This window comes from Epinephelus moara, chromosome 5 (assembly GCF_006386435.1).
Source record: "Epinephelus moara isolate mb chromosome 5, YSFRI_EMoa_1.0, whole genome shotgun sequence".
NCBI classification, from domain to species: domain Eukaryota; kingdom Metazoa; phylum Chordata; class Actinopteri; order Perciformes; family Serranidae; genus Epinephelus; species Epinephelus moara.
In genome coordinates, this window is record NC_065510.1 from 39606343 (window position 1) to 39625418 (window position 19076).

Below are 19076 nucleotides of genomic sequence, written 5' to 3' on the forward strand. Positions count from 1 at the left end.
ATGTCAAGAGATGAAGCGCACACACACACACACGCAACAGTACGTGCGGGCACGTCACCCTTGCATCCCCCGGCAGCGCATGCATGCAGCATGCACTTGTCATGCCCCATCTGGGTACAGAGAGGAGAGGGAGGTCTGCCCTGCCCTGCCGTCTATATTTAACTCAAACTAGGGACCGGTAGGACTCAGTTAAGCTCTCCCTCTCTCTTTCTGTGTCTCTGTATACGTATGTTGTTGCTCTGAAATAGACTACAGCCTCTCTTGGTTGCGCTCCACGCATCGGACAAGACTTCAGTGAGCAGGTAAGAGGACGACCGGCATGAGGGTAGCAGAGGGAATAATGTTGAATTATGAAAACATGTACCGCGCACTTTGGGGACAGCATGCATTATTGGTGCGCGCTTTGGTGTCTGCGCAACCTCGTGCGTAAAAATAACTTCTGTCGTGCGTAAAATGATAATAACCGGTAAGAGAGGGCATGTGGGGCTGCGCTCCACGGAAATCAAATCTCATTCTAACTTCCGTTGCTGTTCGGGTGCAGCAGAGCGACCCATATTGCATGCCGCACAGTCCCAGCTGATTTAAGTTGAAGATTTATTTATATTGGAAGGTCAGCTCTGAGGTAAGCAGCCGCCTTCGTTTTATTTCTCTGTAACTTGACGTAAGCGATTCAATCCCATAGCTGCTATGATCTGTTCGTCCTCAGGATTTTCATCATGACGTAGTTGCTTGTACCCTCTCCCATTCATTTCACATACAAATTCTGACACACCTCTATCAGGGATCATTGTGATTATATTGTAGTTTACGTTTGTTGATAATATAGGGCAGGGGGATCAGCTGATCCTCTGCTCCCCTCTTCTCTGTGACACACTACTGGCCAAATATGATCCTCATAGTTCAGCTGTCATGTGTTTGTGTGTCCTTGAGACTGTAAAAGTGTAGGTCAGTAGTCAGGTCATGTGTTTCTGCTTGGGTAAACAACACCAGGTGGTCATTTCATAGTACCCTCCAAATGACCCTGTGGTTACTACACTGCAAGACTCAGCTGATCCACAATGCCCTGATTCTATACTGATGGCAAAGTGGAGCACTGCAAATATTCTCCTTTAAATACCTCTGTCCTCTAACTGATGTTTTGCAGGTAAAAGCAGAGGCAGGCAGCTGCCTCCGGCCCCAACAGCCATGGAGGGACTCTACTTTGAAGTGAAGCCCAGAAGAGGGGAACCCTCCAGGCCAGGGAGCTCTGAGAAACCTCCTCCTAATCTAACTTCAAATAACCGCTCCTGTCCATCACTTTCACATCTCACCTCTTCCACACCATGTCCTCAGAAACTCTCTTGTGCTATGAAGAGGATTGCAACATGGGGGGGAAAGGCAGAGGAAGAAGAAGAGGAGGAGGAGGTACGATACAAACTGACACTGATCGGTTCTCTGCCGGTCCACCATCTGACCACCATGGCCATGCTACCCTGGGTGGTGGCTGAAATCAGCAGGTCTCGGCCTGCAGAGAAGAATCTTGGTGCTGGGTTGCGGTCTGTCGGACAGGTGGACCCTTCTAACCGTAATCAGACCATTTTTCTGTGTGTGTCAGCATCGTGGGTGCGATGTGTGTCTGTCCTGAGAGAGGGAGTTGTCTGGGACCCTCTGTCACACACAGTGCTGTTTGAATGTCGTCCTCACCAGGTGACAAAGCTAATTCACAACAGCCAGGAGCCCAGCAGCTTTGGCTGTCTGGTCAGAGATGCACCGAATTGTGCCTGCTATGTCTTCCAGTGCCAGGACAGCACCAAGGTAAGTGTATGTTTGAATGAGATGATATTAGATTAAACACTAGTGTCCATCCAACATCATAGCACTACTTTTTTTGCAATCTGTACAAAGGGATGAACATTTAAAGGAACAGTTCACCCCTGAATCAAAAATACATGTTTTTCCTCTTACATGTAGTTCTATTTATCAGTCTAGATTGTTTTGCTGTGAGTTGCCAAGCGTTGGAGAAATCAGCTAAAGAGATGTCTGCCTTCTCTCCAATATAATGGAAGGAGATGGCAAAAAAAAAAAAAACATTTGAAAAACTAAACAGCAATGTCTTTATCTGCAAATTATGACCTTGTTACTCAAGATAATCCACAGACCTTGCTGTGAGTGGTGAGTGGACATTGCTGTTGAGTTTTTCAGATGAATTTTTTGGCACTTTGAGCACCAAAAGCCGAGAGTCATCTAGTTCCATTATATCTGAGAGAAGGCAGACATCTCTTTATCTCCAAAACTCGACAACTCACACTCAAACAATCTAGATTGATAAATAGAGCTACAGCTAAGAGGAACAATATGTATTTTTGATTTTGGGGTGAACTGTCCCTTCAGACAGTGTACATGAAAAAGCTGTAACTACAGCTTCAGACCTCATCACTCCAACAAAACATGTTAAGCAAAAACACATCAGTACACACTCAGTATATAAAAGCTCACAGGGATTTGGCGCATGTCACATTGGACTCTAGTGGAAACGATAGGAATGTCACTACAAATAGGGATCAGCCTCTTTATATTTGATAACAAAAAGCTGCCTGAACATCCAGTGTGACCGCATCAGTATTCATTATGACATCCCACTGAGAGGAACCATGGAAGTCCATGTAAACTGTGCTTTTACTTTAACAACATAAACACAAACACATCCTCACACAAAACACACATTGGCATACCCTGGTGACCAACACACCCGTGACCTGATCTAAATCCTTTCACCTCTCCTCCACATTTCGTGCTTTGCCAACAGCCTCTTCACTGTAAGACCTCAGCTGGTGTCCGAGTCAAGCTGGGGACATTTGATAGCATCTCTTTTGCATGCCATGGCCAGCATACCAAAGACTTAAAAGAGCTGGCCAGATTAGAGAGATGGAGACAATGGAGGATACTAAATGAATTAAAATATAAAACTTGACCTTCATCAAGGACTGTTTTTCCTCCTCTTCACACGGCACATGCACGGCACACACGTCTGGGCTCACATAACAAATACCAGCATATGCATCTAATATGTGGACAGCCAGCATGCACTGATGTACTGTAAATATAAGTGAGTGTGTGTGTGTGTGTGTGTGTGTGTGTGTGTGTGTGTGTGTGTGTGTGTGTGTAGTATAAATCACCGTATCTACTGTATATGGTGTAGATGTTTACATGTAGATAAAATGTACTCGATCATAATCATCTACACACAGGCTGTTCACATGTTGCGATGACTGTGCAGGCATTCATTCTGCATGTGCCTGAGTGAAACTCAAATGAACTTGCTTTACATTAACCAAGCAGGATGTAGAACCATGTTTCCATGGCAACCACTTCCTGTGGACCCGCGTCTGTTGTGAGGTGTTTTTGTTGTGGAGTTTGTGTGTATGATGTCGTGTGTGCCTGTGTGTGTGTGAATGCTTGTTGTTCTCTCTCTCTCGCTCTTTTCAGCCCTTTCAAGAATGCGACGATGATGTCAGGCTGACCACCTGTTGCTCTAGCTCTGTCACATTGGGACACACACACACTTACATGCACACGATATATGTGTCCAATCCTTGAGCACCACTAAAGGCCTTTATTTATTCGGTTAACACAGCTTTTGCGTTATTTCCTATGATGTTGTTAGCTAGGTTTTGATTTAATACAATAAAGGTGCATGAACTGTAATAACCTAGAACTGGAATCAGGAACATCCCCAGCCCTTCAAAATCAAAACCACACAGACCACCAGATCTGTTAAAATTCAACACAGGAAATACCGAATCAAACACACATACACAAAATCACACTGTCACTTTCTACCGAGGGAGATGATGATACATGTGTTTGCATCACAATTTCATTGTGCAGCAAATATTCAAGTACTGTAGAGGCTCATATTCCAAAATAGTAATTGTGAACACTTAGTATGTTTTTCTGCACTGTACCATAAAATGCAAGGTATTAATGTTAGCCTTAGCATGAAAAACTAAAAGTTAAATAAACAAATTTGACCCAGTACAGCCTGAAATTAAAGGTACAGTAACACTCGTCCTGCTGGTAACGGACTAAGATGATTCTTTTAGCTGTATCATATTTTGATAGGGAATGCGTGTGTGTGTGTGTGTGTGTGTGTGTGTAGTAGTAGTATAATACAAGATATAACATGTTTAGAATATTCAAGATCAAATTCAGTGGCTGGCGTTTGTATTCACTGTGTAGTGATTTATTTTCATAAATGGACATGGGACATAAAGTCTTTTACAAGCATAATTTGTTTTGCGGTAAAAATTACTGTCACAGGAAAATGTCTCATTCGTGCATAATTTAAACCGTGCAGAAGAAAAGAAACACTTCCTGTTCTGTGTCAGGGGACAGAAACTGTCTCAGAGGGTCTGTGGGGTTTCCCCAGCTGCTCCTACAGAGACAAAAAAGTAACCACTGGGTGTCACCACTGACCGAGGTGTACAAAGTTCACACTTTCACACAGTGTGAACGTTTCAAAAATGAATTTGTGTTTGTTTCAGTGGTTTTTATTGTTGTTGTTTGATTTCAGTTGCTGCTAATTTGTGTTTTACTAGCCAATTAATCTGCTATTCTGCGAGTAAAGAGATGTAACGACTAAAGATTAGACATTTCAGTATTACTACTTGTAGCTATTGTACTGTTATCTTGTGTTAAATTTGGTCAGTTAAAAGGCACTGGTCCATACTTGTACATAGAGTATTTTAATAGCAGTTAAAAGGGGAGGTTAATAGCAGTTTAAATCACCAGGTCAGTTTGTTTCAGCTGTTTGCAATCTGCAATCCTCTTCTGCCAGATGCATCAAAATCCCCTTAAATCTTACACACTGTTCCTTTACTTCATGGAGATTAAATGACTGAAAACTACTATTCTTTTGTACATATCAAGTTGTGATTAAATAGATGTGTAGTTAATTAACAATTACACACTAAACACCACAATATTATAATTTTTTCTTTATGTATGTGAGACAGAGCTTGCTTGTGACAGAAAAGTTCACAGGAAGCTGGCGATAAAGTCAAATCTAATGTGATTCTTCTAATCAAATTAAAATACAAACCCACTGCTTCATCTTTATTAGATAATAGTAAATATTTGACAAAGACTATGTGATACTCTATTCTCCACTGCTATTTTAAAAGCCTACTGCTATTTCTAATGCTAGGATTTTGTATGCAGTATGATCACATCACATCACTTTATCAGTTTTAGGATTGATTTTAAGATCTTATTGATTACTTTAAAGGCTCTTCATGGCCTGGCTCCAGATTACATTTCAGACCTTTTAATCATCATATCAACCTTTGTGTAGTTTGAGATCCTCGGGCAGAAGTCTATTGTCTGTTCCAGAGTCCAGGCCAGGCGAAAGACTAAAGGGGACAGAGCTTTTGAAGTCTGGGCCCCGAGGATATGAAGCTCTCTGAGTCACTGCCTTGAAAGCATATCCTGATTTTATCTGAGCTGTCTGTCTATTTTATTGCTATCTTATTGATTTTAATTCCTGTTGATTATCTTGATTTTTGTTTTGACCTTTTTTTAAATGTTATCTATTAGTTTGAGGACATTTTAGTTGGTTTCATTCTCCTTGTGTTTTAAATGTGTTTAATTTTATTGTAGTACTTTGTAACTGTTTCGAACGGTTTATACAAGTTTATTATTTATTATTAGTACTTGCTATTAAATATTTAGTTTTTTTTAATAGGGTAATGGCTTTACATTTACTTGAACAAAATGTAGGTTTAAACAGTAAATGAGTTTTTCTGTTATTTCATTTAAGAACAGGGTAATGAGACATTTAATGCCTGTTGTTACACTGTCAAAGTTATCTACAGTTTAAACTGTGACCAGTTTCTCACTGAGGCTGTGGAGATCGAGACAAAACAACAGGTTTGAAACTTGTGGCTCAGGATGTTCACTGTTCCTTCCCCAGCTATCAGCTGCAGTCCATTCCAAGGGCGTTCATTCCTGTTAGATTAGGTCTGCTCTGCTCACAGACCGGAAATACTGTTTACATCCAGTCATACCAACGCAGATAATCGACACAATCTTAATCTTGCAACGGTAAAGCGAAAAGCACCCAAAAGACTACCGCCCAAAGTTTGAGTGCCTTGGGACAGGAACTGTGTCCACCCAGTTCTCCAAACGTATTGGCGGATTTAGCTGCGACAAGCTAACATCAGTTAGCTTGACTATAGTCGGAAGTTGGTAAATTGGACTTCAAAACAAAAGCAAGTGAATGTATCATAGGAAGGATATCCACAGGAAGTGAATGGAATTATCTTACTTTGACATTTTTGAGCTGGATGTATTTTGCTTATATGCTGCTGCTGTAACAACTTGACGCTTTACAGCAGGATCCTCGACTTCAGGGAGCAAAATCAACTTTCCAATGAAATGATATTGAAGTGTCCCACACTGTCAGAGACCAGTCTCGCAGACGTTAACGCTCAGATCACGCTTTTGTAAAGTTTATGGCGGATGGGATGAAAGCACGACTCCAGCGACTCAACCTGTTCAACATCAAACAAGAACAAAAAGATGTAAGTTACGTTTAAAAGCTGTGTCGCGGTGGGTCTGTTTAGTGTGCGTGCCATGCTAAAGTGGGCAGTTGGCTAACGTTAACCGAGCTTGTTAGCGAGCATTCACATTAGCCAAATTAGCGCAACCTGTTGTTAGCCAAGTTCAACAAGTTAGCTCTCGCTAACATTAGCTAACGCCCGTTAAGTTTCACGACTTGTTTAACGAGTCCACATGAATAGTCGTTACATGTCTAGTAACGACATTTTGCTCATTAACGTCAGTTTTCACCATGAATTATGTTGTATTTTCCTAATTTAGCGAACTACATGGGCTTGTCTTTATGTCAAATGTGCTGCTTTGTTTGACAGGGTAACGTTAAGTTAACTAAATAACTAGTGACCTTTAACACAGACTGCTACTCTTCTTCCCATTAACTGTGTGTAATATGTGGTTGGGCTACTGCAGGAGCTGGTCAAAGACCTTACCATAACTGGTCAAGAAATGATGGGTAGAAAATGTCATCAGTGAATGGTTGCTGTTGGTGTGCTGGTTGTAAATACTGAGGTTCACTCAGGTTTCCACAGTTGTCAGCAGTTGTACAGCAGGCAGCTAAACAACTTATGGGCTATTACATTAGATAATGATGAAAATGACTGTTTTTCAAACTTCCCTTTGAAGTACAAAAGATAAGATTTCATTTGAACTTTGGGTCTCTGTGTACGTGTATTCTGACAGATAATTGAATGAGGATTTCATTACAGCATGAAGGCCTACTCTAAATCAGGGTTATTATTGTGTATCTGTGGCAAACCGTTTTATGTGCCTGTGGCTGGGGTCAAAACAGTATTGTCACATCTTAACTTCTATTGGTTATATGAAATATAGTCTGATAGAGGAAACATGGTTAAATGAGTAGTCTACTGACAGAAGATGTATCTATTATTATTTGATAATTTATTCGTCATTTACTGTTTTTTTTTTTGTTTTGTTTTTTCAGCAAATGTGTCAAATTAAAGAAAAAGTAGTTACTGTTCCCAGATATGATGTTTACTTTGTCTTCCATAACAGTAAACTGACCGACCTACCTTTTAGGTTTTTGACTGTGAGTTGGGCCAGCCATAAACCATATAATATAATGGATGTCGCTACCTTGATGTCACCCATTGGTGTGTGGACTGCCATTCTGAAGCTCCGAGATGAGCATCTCTGCTGTCGCTATGTTGTTCTTCTAGAGTCATAAGTGACCATATTTAGACAAGAGAGTGGAGCCCTGGATGAGCAAGGGGTGGATCTGACTCATACACAGTAGCAACATCTTGTAGCAAGCCTGTCACTTAAGCAGCCTTGCCCAGAAATATGCGCAACGTTAAACCTTAATAAATAAATGGCTGAATTGTATGAAAATTCACCCCCGTACAGTCGTAACGACTGTTGAAATTAGCTTTAGAGACCAAAACTGTTTTTTTGTACCAGACTGTAGACATGTTTACAATTACATGGGGTCTGTGGGGATTGATTTGTTTTGGAGCCAGCCTCAAGTGTCCATACAAGGAACTGCAGTTTTGGCACTTAAACGTTTGCTTCATTTTGCAGCCCTGGAGGTTGTCGCCTGCTTGGGAAAAAAGGCTCACCTTGGGCTCTTGACGCATGTGATTGGCATTTTCCCCATTTTTTGGACATTTTTCTGAAAAAAAATATGAATGAATTAATAGGGAAAATAATGTGTATATTATTGGTTAATGAAAATAATTTATTTTCGGATCAGTTGGCGCAGTCTCAGAGAAACCTGTTCAGTGCATCATCCTCCTAGCTCAGGCTGTTGCTCAGCACGGTTTTTGAAACAGTGCACAATCATTCCAGTTATTAAACGCAGCGTTTTCCTTATCTCCATGTTAAAGCTCCTGGTTCTGCTAAACAGCAGCTTATTGACTGTCAGGCCCTCTATGAAGTTGAGTACATGAAAACCCAGTCTGCTGAGCTGTTGTAAACACAAGCCAAATGTAGGTGTATGAGTGAGTGTGTGAGTGAGTCATGGGGATATCACCTCCGGTGCCATTGTGCTTATGCCAGGACTTCACTCCTGGAATAGGAGGCAAGTCGTTTTGTGCACAGTATTAGTCACATAGGCTGCCTCAAGCTCTCTCTTCAGCATTCTCTCTCTCGTGGCTGCTACACATGCCACTTTAAAGTCCTCTCCTAAAGTGAGACATAATATCATCACTTTGACTGCAGAATATTGGGGAGAATGGTCTTTACTGAAGTTGCCTTTTGGTTTTCTGTTGAGGCGATGGTGATATAGTTAGAAATGTGGTGAAGGAGTGTGATGGGGATTCTACAGGGTGATATTTACTTGGTTTGAATGAAAGTTGTTGCTTGACAGAAATTCTCCATCTCCAGAATGACTCGTTGAAAGATCTGACATTTAATTTCTTCACATAAAACAGCTGCCTGACAAAAACATGTACGGGAAGGGATTGTAAGGGATTGGGATTAATGATTGCCCAAATTGTCAGAGAGAGACTGAAGTGCTTGGAATCTCCATTTTTTCCCGTCTGTGCCATACCCTCATCTTGTAATCGCTTTGGTCTCACATGCTTTCCCCTCCCTCCTCATGTGACACAGTCTTTGCGCTGTTGTAAAAACAAGGCTTTAAAGTAAAGGCACCTTCCTGGCTTTATATAACTGGCAGTCTGTCCTTTTCAGTTGTCAGTCTGCCTCTTCTCTATTTGTCAAGCAGTTTGTCTTTCACTGTGTTCATTCAATGTTTTGCTTGCCTCACCTGTCATTCTGTCAGTCTTTGAGCTACACCTAACAATCTTCTTAGATGAGAACATTGGGGTTATCTGTGAGCCTTACTGACCTAATTTATTCTTAGCCAAGAGTGCATTCTGACTCAGCACAGCACTCTGACAACAAGCCCCTACATTGTGTCCCTGCTATCACATTTGAACGAGCTCGTCATGTCTGCCTGGCTTGTCTTTGTGCTGTGAAGTGGCTCCTTAATCCCAACAGAGTGATGTCAATGTGTTGGACTCTTGTGGCTAACCATTTCAGTCAGTCACCCAGTGGCACTTCCTGCTTTGCGACTATTCCACATCCCCCTAAAATGTCCTTCTTCTCTTCTCTCTCTTGTTAGTGAAGTTTCTCATCTGTTGTATGGCTACTGTACTTTGAACTGTGAGCTCTGGCTCTGCTTCACAAGGCACAAGATCCAGGCACATGACCATGGGAAGTGCAGAAGTGGGGCTTTTTGCTGGCTTGTCATCATGTTGTTGATTTGCTGGGCTGGTTGGCGTGTCACTGGGATTTCAGTGACATTCCTCTGGAACTTCTTATTTTTACCTCCTAGCATCTCAAGTCAGGCTTGTACAAGGGAAATAACATTTTTTTTATTGAGGTGGTGTATTACAGAAATAGACCATTTTGCACAGGTAACCCTAGATACTAAGTTACTTTTGAATATCTTAGTTGATGACTATAAATTCTTTAAGTTTAGGTAGAAAATTGGAATTGCATTGTTGTGTTTTAGCTTTATCGTTGTTGGTGAAACCTCTTGTCATGTCAGCCTACACTGTTAAATAAATGTGGGACACGTGTCCATGCTGTATTCCCTCACCTCAAACTAGATTGTTTAGAAAGAGAGGAGCCGAATGTGGCCAAAGATTAGAGAAAGTTGGAGTGATGTAAAAAAAAATCTATAAAATACATTTGTGTGTGTGCTTTACAGTCTGGGTAACTGATATGCCCCTCATATAATATCCTCCCCTTTGACCTTTTTGTGCTCCTTGACAAACACTGAAAAGTTTATTTTGTTATCGCTCTGAAATGCAGCTTCTCTTTTACCGGTGCTACTTGTGTAACTTCCTTCTTTTCGAGGTCAGTACAACAGTGGTTCTATTTAATTCTGGTTTGGTCAGAGACAACATGCTTTTTCAACGTTGTTCCTCTGTGAGAGGCCAAGTTTGTGGGTCACAGCCTGAGGCTGTGTCCAACTGCCTTCCTGTCTGAGATCATGTAAATGTTCCACTGAACAAGATACTGTGTGTCTATAGCGAAGGCTGTCCTCTGAGGAGCAAACCCCTCTCACCACTCCTCTTTGGTCCTTCCAATCCACAACTCCAAATCAGATGTTTTAGCCATGTTCAAGAAGTCTAAAAAAGGAGAAGTATTGGAAATAGAAATCCAAGAATAGAGGACATGATGAAGATGACATACAAGGAAATGTGTCTCTCTGTATTTACAGGGTTTTCCCTGGGTTTTTTTGAGACAAAGGTTACTTAAGAGAGGTGGGACAGACCCCCAATTGCCATAAGTAGCCTATTTTACACAGAGATCACGCTATAGGGCCACTATGAAGTCCCTTCTTTTTGCAGCCTTTGCGGGGGTTTTTTTGTTGATATTTTTGGGGGCATTTTAGCCTTTAATTGATAGGACAGTCAAGTGTGAAAGGGGGAGGGAGAGAGGGAGTGACATGCAGCAAAGGGCCACAGGCTGGAGTCGAACTGGGCCACTGTGGCAACAGCCTTGTGTATGCGGCGCCTGCTCTATCCACTAAGCCACCAACACCCTAGCCTTTGTGTTTTTACACACAACCAAACAATGGTGGCATCATGCCACCCCAGTGTATGAATTTAGACAACATGCTGGCATCCCACAAGCAAAAGGCCCCGTTTATATGACAATGATTTCAACTGAAAACGGTAAACTTTAGTTGCGTTTTGGCCCATCGTTTACATGACAGTGGCGTTTTGGGTGCCTGAAAACGCAGTGTTTTGAAAACGGGTTCCAGAGTGCAACTTTTTGTAAATGGCAGCGTTTCCGTTGTCATGTAAACTTGGAATATGCAGTTCCTCTGAAAACGGAGACTCTTCGTACATGCGCATTACGGTTCCAGTCACTAGGCATGCCGACCGTCACAACAGCAATGCCGAGCTCTGTTTATGCTGCTCACCCTGTTGATTTGAAGTGAAGTGTAGATCTGTTACTGTAGCAACTCCACCTCGTCGTCCATCCAGACAAAGTTATCTGTGCATACTTTCGTTTCCAGTGGATTTTGCGGCTCCGTGTGAACGGTGATCGTTTCAATAACGTTGTCATATAAACGCAGAAGTTTTTTAAAACGCAAAGGACACACTTTTCCGTTTTTAGAGAAACCGTTGTCATCTAAACAGGGCCAAAGAGGACCTCATCGTCTCCCCAATTTGCGGACATTCTCAGCTGCTGTTCTTCATCTTTGAGTTAACTGCTAACTGGTCATGTGGTTTTCAAATCTCCTGTCAGTTGGTGGCGCACGTAACACATCGCCAAAGCGCCACACCTGTCCTATCCATGGTCCCATCCTTTCGGCTGTCCCTTTTACACAGGCATGGATTCAGCAACAACCCCCCATTCCGTGATCTTACATTTTATACAGAGCAGTGAGGCGGGATAACGGTGTGACTCTCCTGACTTGAACAGACAGTGTCAAAGGGGCTAGTGACTACAGCCTCTATTTCTTAGAAACTGTTATTTGTTTTTCTCTCCTGCATCACAGAATATGGTATAAACAGTATGCATTAATTTAAGGCTGTGACAAACTATTATTTTCATTATTGATTTAATTTGCTGATAATTTTCTTAATACATATAATTTTGCCTGTGAAATGTAAAAAAAAGACTAAAAAAATAGCTGTAGATTTATTTTCTGTTGATTGACTAATCAGTTAATTCATTTATTGTTTCAGCTTTACTTATCTGTCAGTATAACTTTTAAATTAAGAAACATGAAAAATAAGCTTCTTACAATTTGATCCTTTTTCATGGTGGATTGGCATGTTCGTAATAGGTAGTTATGTGACATTTACTTAAACAGACGGGATTCAACGGAAAATGCAATAGAAGGGGTGTGACTGAATGAGATAGTAGAGACTATAACATCATCATGCTGAGCAGTTAAGGAGCTGTTATCAGCCGAACAAAGCAGGGGGAGTGAAACTGGCTGGGCTGAAATGAGAAAAGGCGAGACCATTACAATTAAGGCAACAGATCCTCCTCCTCTTTATGGCTGCTGTGTATGTTCTTTGTCCTTAATGACAGAAGGAGTGAGAGAAGAGGCTAATTTAAGGACTCGGTGTATCTGTTGGTTGAAGTGTTTTAGAGAATCAAGCAGTGGAAGCAGAAGGAAGAGGAAGGGGTAGATGGAGGAGGGGTAAGTAAAACAGAGAGAGGTCTGTTGTAAGTGGACAGATAGCAGACAGCACTCTCATGCCAGGATGATTAAAAACAAGTAGACACTAGAAGCTAGAGGGTGAGAAACATTGTGTCTGGATGCTGATGTTGGGAGAGGGATCAGAAACAGCCCCATACTTAAGAGAAATGCTTGTGTTGTGAACTTCACATATTCCAATGGAAAGAAATAACAGAGCTCCACTTGGTGTGATGATACACCTGCGCTTTATTCATTGCAGGGCATGAAGAAAGAAAGTTAAGAATAGAGCAGATTCAGTGTTTCCCCTAGGATTTTTATTTTCCAGGAGTGATGCTGAAGTGCGCAAGTTTTAAAGGCTTTTTATAAATGTCCCTCTGAGTGCCTCAGATTGTTTTGAAAATGTCAAGACTGAGATTCCTGTGCTGAAGAGCACCAGAGGTTGACCATTTTCACCCTTTTTGAAGATCCCTGCAGCACTCCATGCATTTCTTTTTTCTGTGCGCAAGTTTAATTGTGTGCCGCTGAATGATATTTAGTGTGTCCGTTTTTGAGTGATGGCATCAAAACTAGGCTTGTCATTTGTTTGACAATATGTTCAGAAATAATTGCAATAAACAATATCATTGTCATTTTGAGACCATTTTATGCCACTGATATAATGATAATAGCTTAATAATGCAAGTACACCCTTTCAAAGAGCAATAAACTTTAAATTCTTAAGAATATTCAGACACTGGAATATAAAAGGAAATATTTAACATTTTTAAAGAAGTAATTAACACCTGTTAATATATGCAAGAAACCACTGGGCGATTTGCTGGTGGATTAACAGAGTGGAGGATGCGGTTGTTGGAAGGTAAAAATTATTGACAGTATACAGTTCTTCCTCAGTTCCTTTCACTATATGGTTTTGTCTTCCCAGAACAGAATTAACGGTAAATTTAGTTAACATCTTATTCATTCAGCTCTAATGAAAAACCCAGTATGGGTACATGATCCGGGTGTTTATGCCCCATGTATGTAACTATTATTGAAAAGGATATTCAACAAGGAAAGTAGCCGGTAGAACAGTGAATGTGTTTATGTCTGATGTCTTTATTTGGGAGTGAAGCCCTTATCTTCAAAACATTGATAGTTTATGAAAACAGCACAATACCCCCAGGTACTTTGTAATACAAAAGAAAATTTAGAGGCTGCAAAATGTCCTTCTTATCCTGATTTGTTTAACTGTACTTCTTGAATGTAAATATGTAAAGTCCAAAGAAGAGGCTCTGGAACAGTTCTTGGTAAATATTGAAAACATTTAAGGACATAGAAATGTACACAGGCACAATTCACCCACATGGAGTGGTTACATTATGTTGTCACAGCACATGTCTGCACTCTTAGTCAGGGAACATATTCACTGGCTGTTTGTCAGTGCTAAAATGCCCCAAGGTCAATTTTTCTGCTTCAAAATCACGTTGGAGCTGAGCATAAGCATTTTCTTTTCCTTTATTTTTCTGTGTATCTCTGACTCTTAAACCCGCTTTCCACTCTGTTGACATAAAAGGTCATAAAAATACAATATTTACACCTTTGTGAGAGGTTGAAACTATCTTTTATGTAGTGAAAGAAGCTCACAATTCATGCAGACAACAGAATAGAGCAGAGAGTTAGTCACAAACTATCCAGTTGACCAACCAACAAGCCAGGCTGCATAACCACTTGCACCGAAAGGAATTCTTGGTTAAATAGTTTTGTGTTTGGTTTCGTCAGCTTGGTCTCTCATGATTCAACAGGCCACGTTTCTCAGTTCTTGTTCTGTATTCATAGAATAGCATCACGTCACTAATGTCTTCGTGAATATGTGACAAAATAGCTTTTAAATTCAATCCTAGAAAACACTCAGAGAGTGCATACTCTTGTGAGGCTGTGCCATCCTTTAAATTTGATATTTTAATAATGTCAAATGTTCATTTAAAAAATTATGCATTTCATTGCATGTGCTGTGGTAGACAATCGTGAGATACGTGTCCGAATTCTTTCAATTGTTTTCAGGTGGTTGGGAGAAAAAAAAAAATGAACAAGTCCTATAGAGAAGAAAAAAAAATCCGAACATCTTGCCAATTGTATGAGATATCTCATTTACTAAAACACAGACAAATAACCAGGACCAAAAGCATGACCTTCTTGGTGGAGATTTTATGTATCAGACAGAATTCTTAAAGGTTATGTTGTCTGGCATGTCACCCAGGAATGTACCAATGTGTAATCCTCTTAACTGCTGCAACGGTTGAGATATTCACATTCTTGATTTAAGTCAGGGGTCTTCAGTGTTTTCTTTTCAGTCCAAGGACCCCTTACCTGAAAGAGAGACAAAGCAGGGACTCCCCACTACGTATAGCTATTGTATAAAACTGAGTTGCATATTAAACTGGGTCTACAGTAACATGTAGGGTGGCCTAAATTGCCATTTATGAACATAACCTTTAATGATGCATTCAGTATTAAGCTAGTAATGATAATAATTGGCAGATTCATATATTTATACATCATATTTTTCTCTGAGGTTGAAGATATTTAAGTGTATTTGCCTTAAAAGTTATTAAACCATCCATTGTGGCTCACAAGTAGTGCTGCACGATTTGATAAAAATGTGCGATTGCGATTATGGTGGACAATATCGCGATTGTGATTGCGATTACAATATAATTACAATAAAATATAATAAATAAATGGTATCATGAGTTTGCTTTTTGCTTTTTGCTTGATTCAGTGTTTCCCCTACATTATATTAGGGGGGGCACTGACCTGACATAGTTATTGTTATGGACAGACAGTGTGTCAATGACCATCAACAGACTGAGCACAGTCAAACACGCTGCTCACACAGCAGCCAGCACGGAACTGTACACACAGCGGAGTGAGCCTGTGTTGCGTTCAGGCGTTGTCATGTAAATGACAAATTCCAGCACACCATAGCACAACACAGCAGCATGTCAAGTGGGCTGAACCCGAGCAGAATTGCTCAGTTTTTCATTTGTTATGGAGTCCATGATTTCCCTGTGACACTAACAAATGTTTGCTTAACTGTACTTGGATGTTGTTTTATGAGGCTCTGGTGTCTTTAAGTTGTCTCTTTGTCTTTAACGTTACACGACTCGGCTTTCTCTCTCATGCACTGTTTCTACTTTTCCCTGTGCTGTGTTGTCTCAAGCGTTGATATAGATTGGTCGTGTTGCCGCGGGACGTTGCGACTTTAACTTTTACACTTTACACTACACCTGAATCCAAAGTATTGCCATGTAACAGACGTTTTTTTCGCCACCAACTCAGCCTCTTCTTGGTTGAGCTCATGCTCTTCTTCAGCGTCTGTGTTGGTCACTGCTGCACGCCAGCTGCACACACCAGGATAGCTGGGCGTGATGTCAACAAACTCCACACACTACAGGAAAGGCATTCACGTTCACAGGCACACACGTTAACATTTATTTAGCCTACATTAAATCGCAAATCGCAGCCTTTTATGCGGTTATGTAATCGCACAGCCTGACATCGCGATTGCAATTAGATTAATCGTGCAGCACTACTCACAAGAACATCTGTCTGGAATTATGACACAGACAATTTGCAATTGTGCTTCAGTAGTACAAAAGTTAGATAACTAGTTCACCTCACTGTTATGGACAGGTGCCTCACAGTAGTTCAGCGTTAGCTAACTAACATGATTGTGCAAGGATTTATGGATAATACTTAGCCTATTATCAGTGCTGTGAACTGTAAATTAAATGATTTTATGTCTTTTTTTAATGAGAAGGACAATTTATCTTTGCCAATAATATGTTTGACTCATTTTAATGTGTATTCGGACATGTTTTAATTTTGGGGCAAAAAGAACTTAAAACTTAAATTAAAATACCAACGAATAATTCAGCAGCCCCCCTGCAGTAAATCTGACGACCCTCCAGCGGTCATATCCCCCTGTTAAAGATCCAGCGTTCAAATAACTTAAGTCCCAGTATCTCACTATAAAAAGACTAATTTACAAGTAAAACTATTAACAGCAAAAATATTGTAAATTGTAACCCCACAGAATTGGGTACACTCACTCCATGCCACAAAAGTTTAATCAAGTCAGTGTTTTGATCCTGTTTGGATCAGGTCAAAATGTTTGAAAAGTTGAAACTAGACCTATTTCTATGCATAATGCATACCAACAGACTTATGATATCTATGATGGCAGATGTGGTGAACCATCCAAACCTCTCAGGGTGGTAAAACAATTGACAATAAACTCAAGTAGATAGAAGTAAAAAGGGAAGCAACAGTAACCAATACTACAAAATATCAAACATCTTACTTTCTAAAACATGTCAAATTCATCATCCCATATATCAGTCTACATTACCTACATTCAAAAATATATTAAACACAGCTGTTGGATTGGATTGTTATTGAATGTTTAAGCAGCATTATATTGTTGTAGATGGTTGAGGTGGAGATCATTTATAATACTTAATATGTGGTTGGGTATTTTATTCTTCACGAATGCGTCATATTTTAGAAACCAACCATGTTTGTGATGTAAAATCTTAATCTGCAAAGTAACAGCACATACAGCTGTCAGGTAATTAGATGGAGTAAGAAGTGTATTTCCATCGAATTGTAGTGTAGTTCCTCAAAATTGTACTCAAATTCAATACTTGAAAATGTACTTACTTAATTTCTACCTTTGTACTGCTGTACAAAACAGAAATATCAAGGGTCAGACCTATTTATGACACTCCGGGCTTTTAGCTGACGCAGTTACCCAGAGCAGCTCACAGTTGAGGTAGAACAGGTATTGTTTTGATGAAAGAGCAGGAGGGAACATATCTCATGCCGAGGCAAGACACAGCAGGACCTGCAGGCTGTGAGTGTCAGTCTGTGAGACTGCAGATTTATAAGCTGCTCAGGCATCTCACACTCATGACATCACTGATGTGACTCAACCACTGCTTCTGCTTTGCTTGTCTACTTCCTCCTTTTTGTTCCTCGGTCTGGTTCACTGCCAGTGTGGTATTGTAGCAAACCAGGGCCCACAATAGGAGAATCGCGTGCAGTTGGCAGCCAAAGGTTGTAGTTTGACTAGTATGTTGTTTTTGTGGAGGATGATGAAATATATATTATAGCATATCTTTCGCCCATTGTCTGTCTTTGAAATAAATTTAAGAGAGGAAGTAGGGCTCAAACCTGAGTTCTTTTTTTTTTTTTCAGTCTGTGTATTACTGGTTATACACACTACCTCTGGTTATGTGCAGTGTATTACATAGAGGAAGTTGTTGTAGGTAGTAGGACAGGAAATGCTGATGAATTTGTGAAGACATTAGTCATGTTTGTCAGAGAAGAAAATACATATACAACTAAACTTCAACTTGCTTCAATCTTTTTTTTGCAGAAATAACTAGTGGTCTACAAGGCTGCAATCTGCCTCACTGCATTTAATCTATTATTTTGCTACAGTAGGATGTGAGGGGAGTTTTCTCTCTAGATTAGCATTTAGATACAGTCAATGTTGACGTCGAAACTGCTTCCCATTATCAGCAATGGGCACAAGTCAGCAGCACAGAGTGTCCCTGCTGTAATAGGAGAACATCACTAAGTGAATGTGTTTGTAATACAACACAGTAAAGGCCATCTGTGCCAACAGACCAGATTGACCTGTGTAACTGAGTATTCACAAACCAACAGGAACTCGTGGTGCAGTGAGATGCCACATTTGCAGGTTTTTACTGTGCTGCTGATAATTTTTATTTTGGTTGACAGTGATCAGCAATAGCTCAAAAGACATTCGCTGGATGCAACTTTTTACTCAATCACTCCTGCTTTTCTTTATCCGTATCCTTACTATCCATTACCACAAAAAACTGTTGATGTATTGAGCTGGGGGTGAGCCTTGATCATGGTCAAACACGGATGTTTGGATCTTGGCCTAAACAGGTTTTTGCTTTTTATGATAATCCTTTCAGACTGATTTCAATTGACCCTTACTAAGTCCCGCCCCTTTTTGCCGTGTGCGCAGACTGAGCAAGCTTGGAGCACGGCAGAACCTCTGTCAACTTTTCCCTTTCCTGTTATACCAAGATGCGCTATGTACCAAGCTCGTCTGTATTGAAAAGAAAACTAAAATTTTAAAGATGACCGTCACAGTTTTCACTGATAAATTACATTGTATATAGTCACATCTTAAGTTGGAATGGGACCGGTTGCAGCCTTAGCTAAATGGTAAACAACAAACATGGCAGCACACCGGTAAGGTAAGACAACACGTTTACATGTCGTTTTCTATATGTTCTCTGACATTTATCCTAACGATATGAGGCGGTCT

At 40.5% G+C, this 19076-nt stretch overlaps 1 protein-coding gene across 4 annotated transcripts in view; it reads left to right on the forward strand.

The window, feature by feature from the left end:
• The first annotated feature begins 125 nt into the window (after nt 1–125).
• tbc1d1 (TBC1 (tre-2/USP6, BUB2, cdc16) domain family, member 1) overlaps nt 126–19076 on the forward strand; it is a 65350-nt gene continuing 46399 nt past the window's right edge. Inside the window, exons 1-2 of one of the 4 annotated variants that reach the window (XM_050045640.1) lie at nt 126–302; nt 1145–1794. In XM_050045640.1, the coding sequence (XP_049901597.1) occupies nt 1186–1794 (609 nt within the window). In that variant the 5' untranslated portion in view covers nt 126–302; nt 1145–1185. Of the gene's footprint in view, nt 303–486; nt 623–1144; nt 1795–6371; nt 6561–19076 lie in introns of those variants that run through there. The other 3 variants (XM_050045643.1, XM_050045641.1, XM_050045644.1) reach the window with 3 other exon arrangements.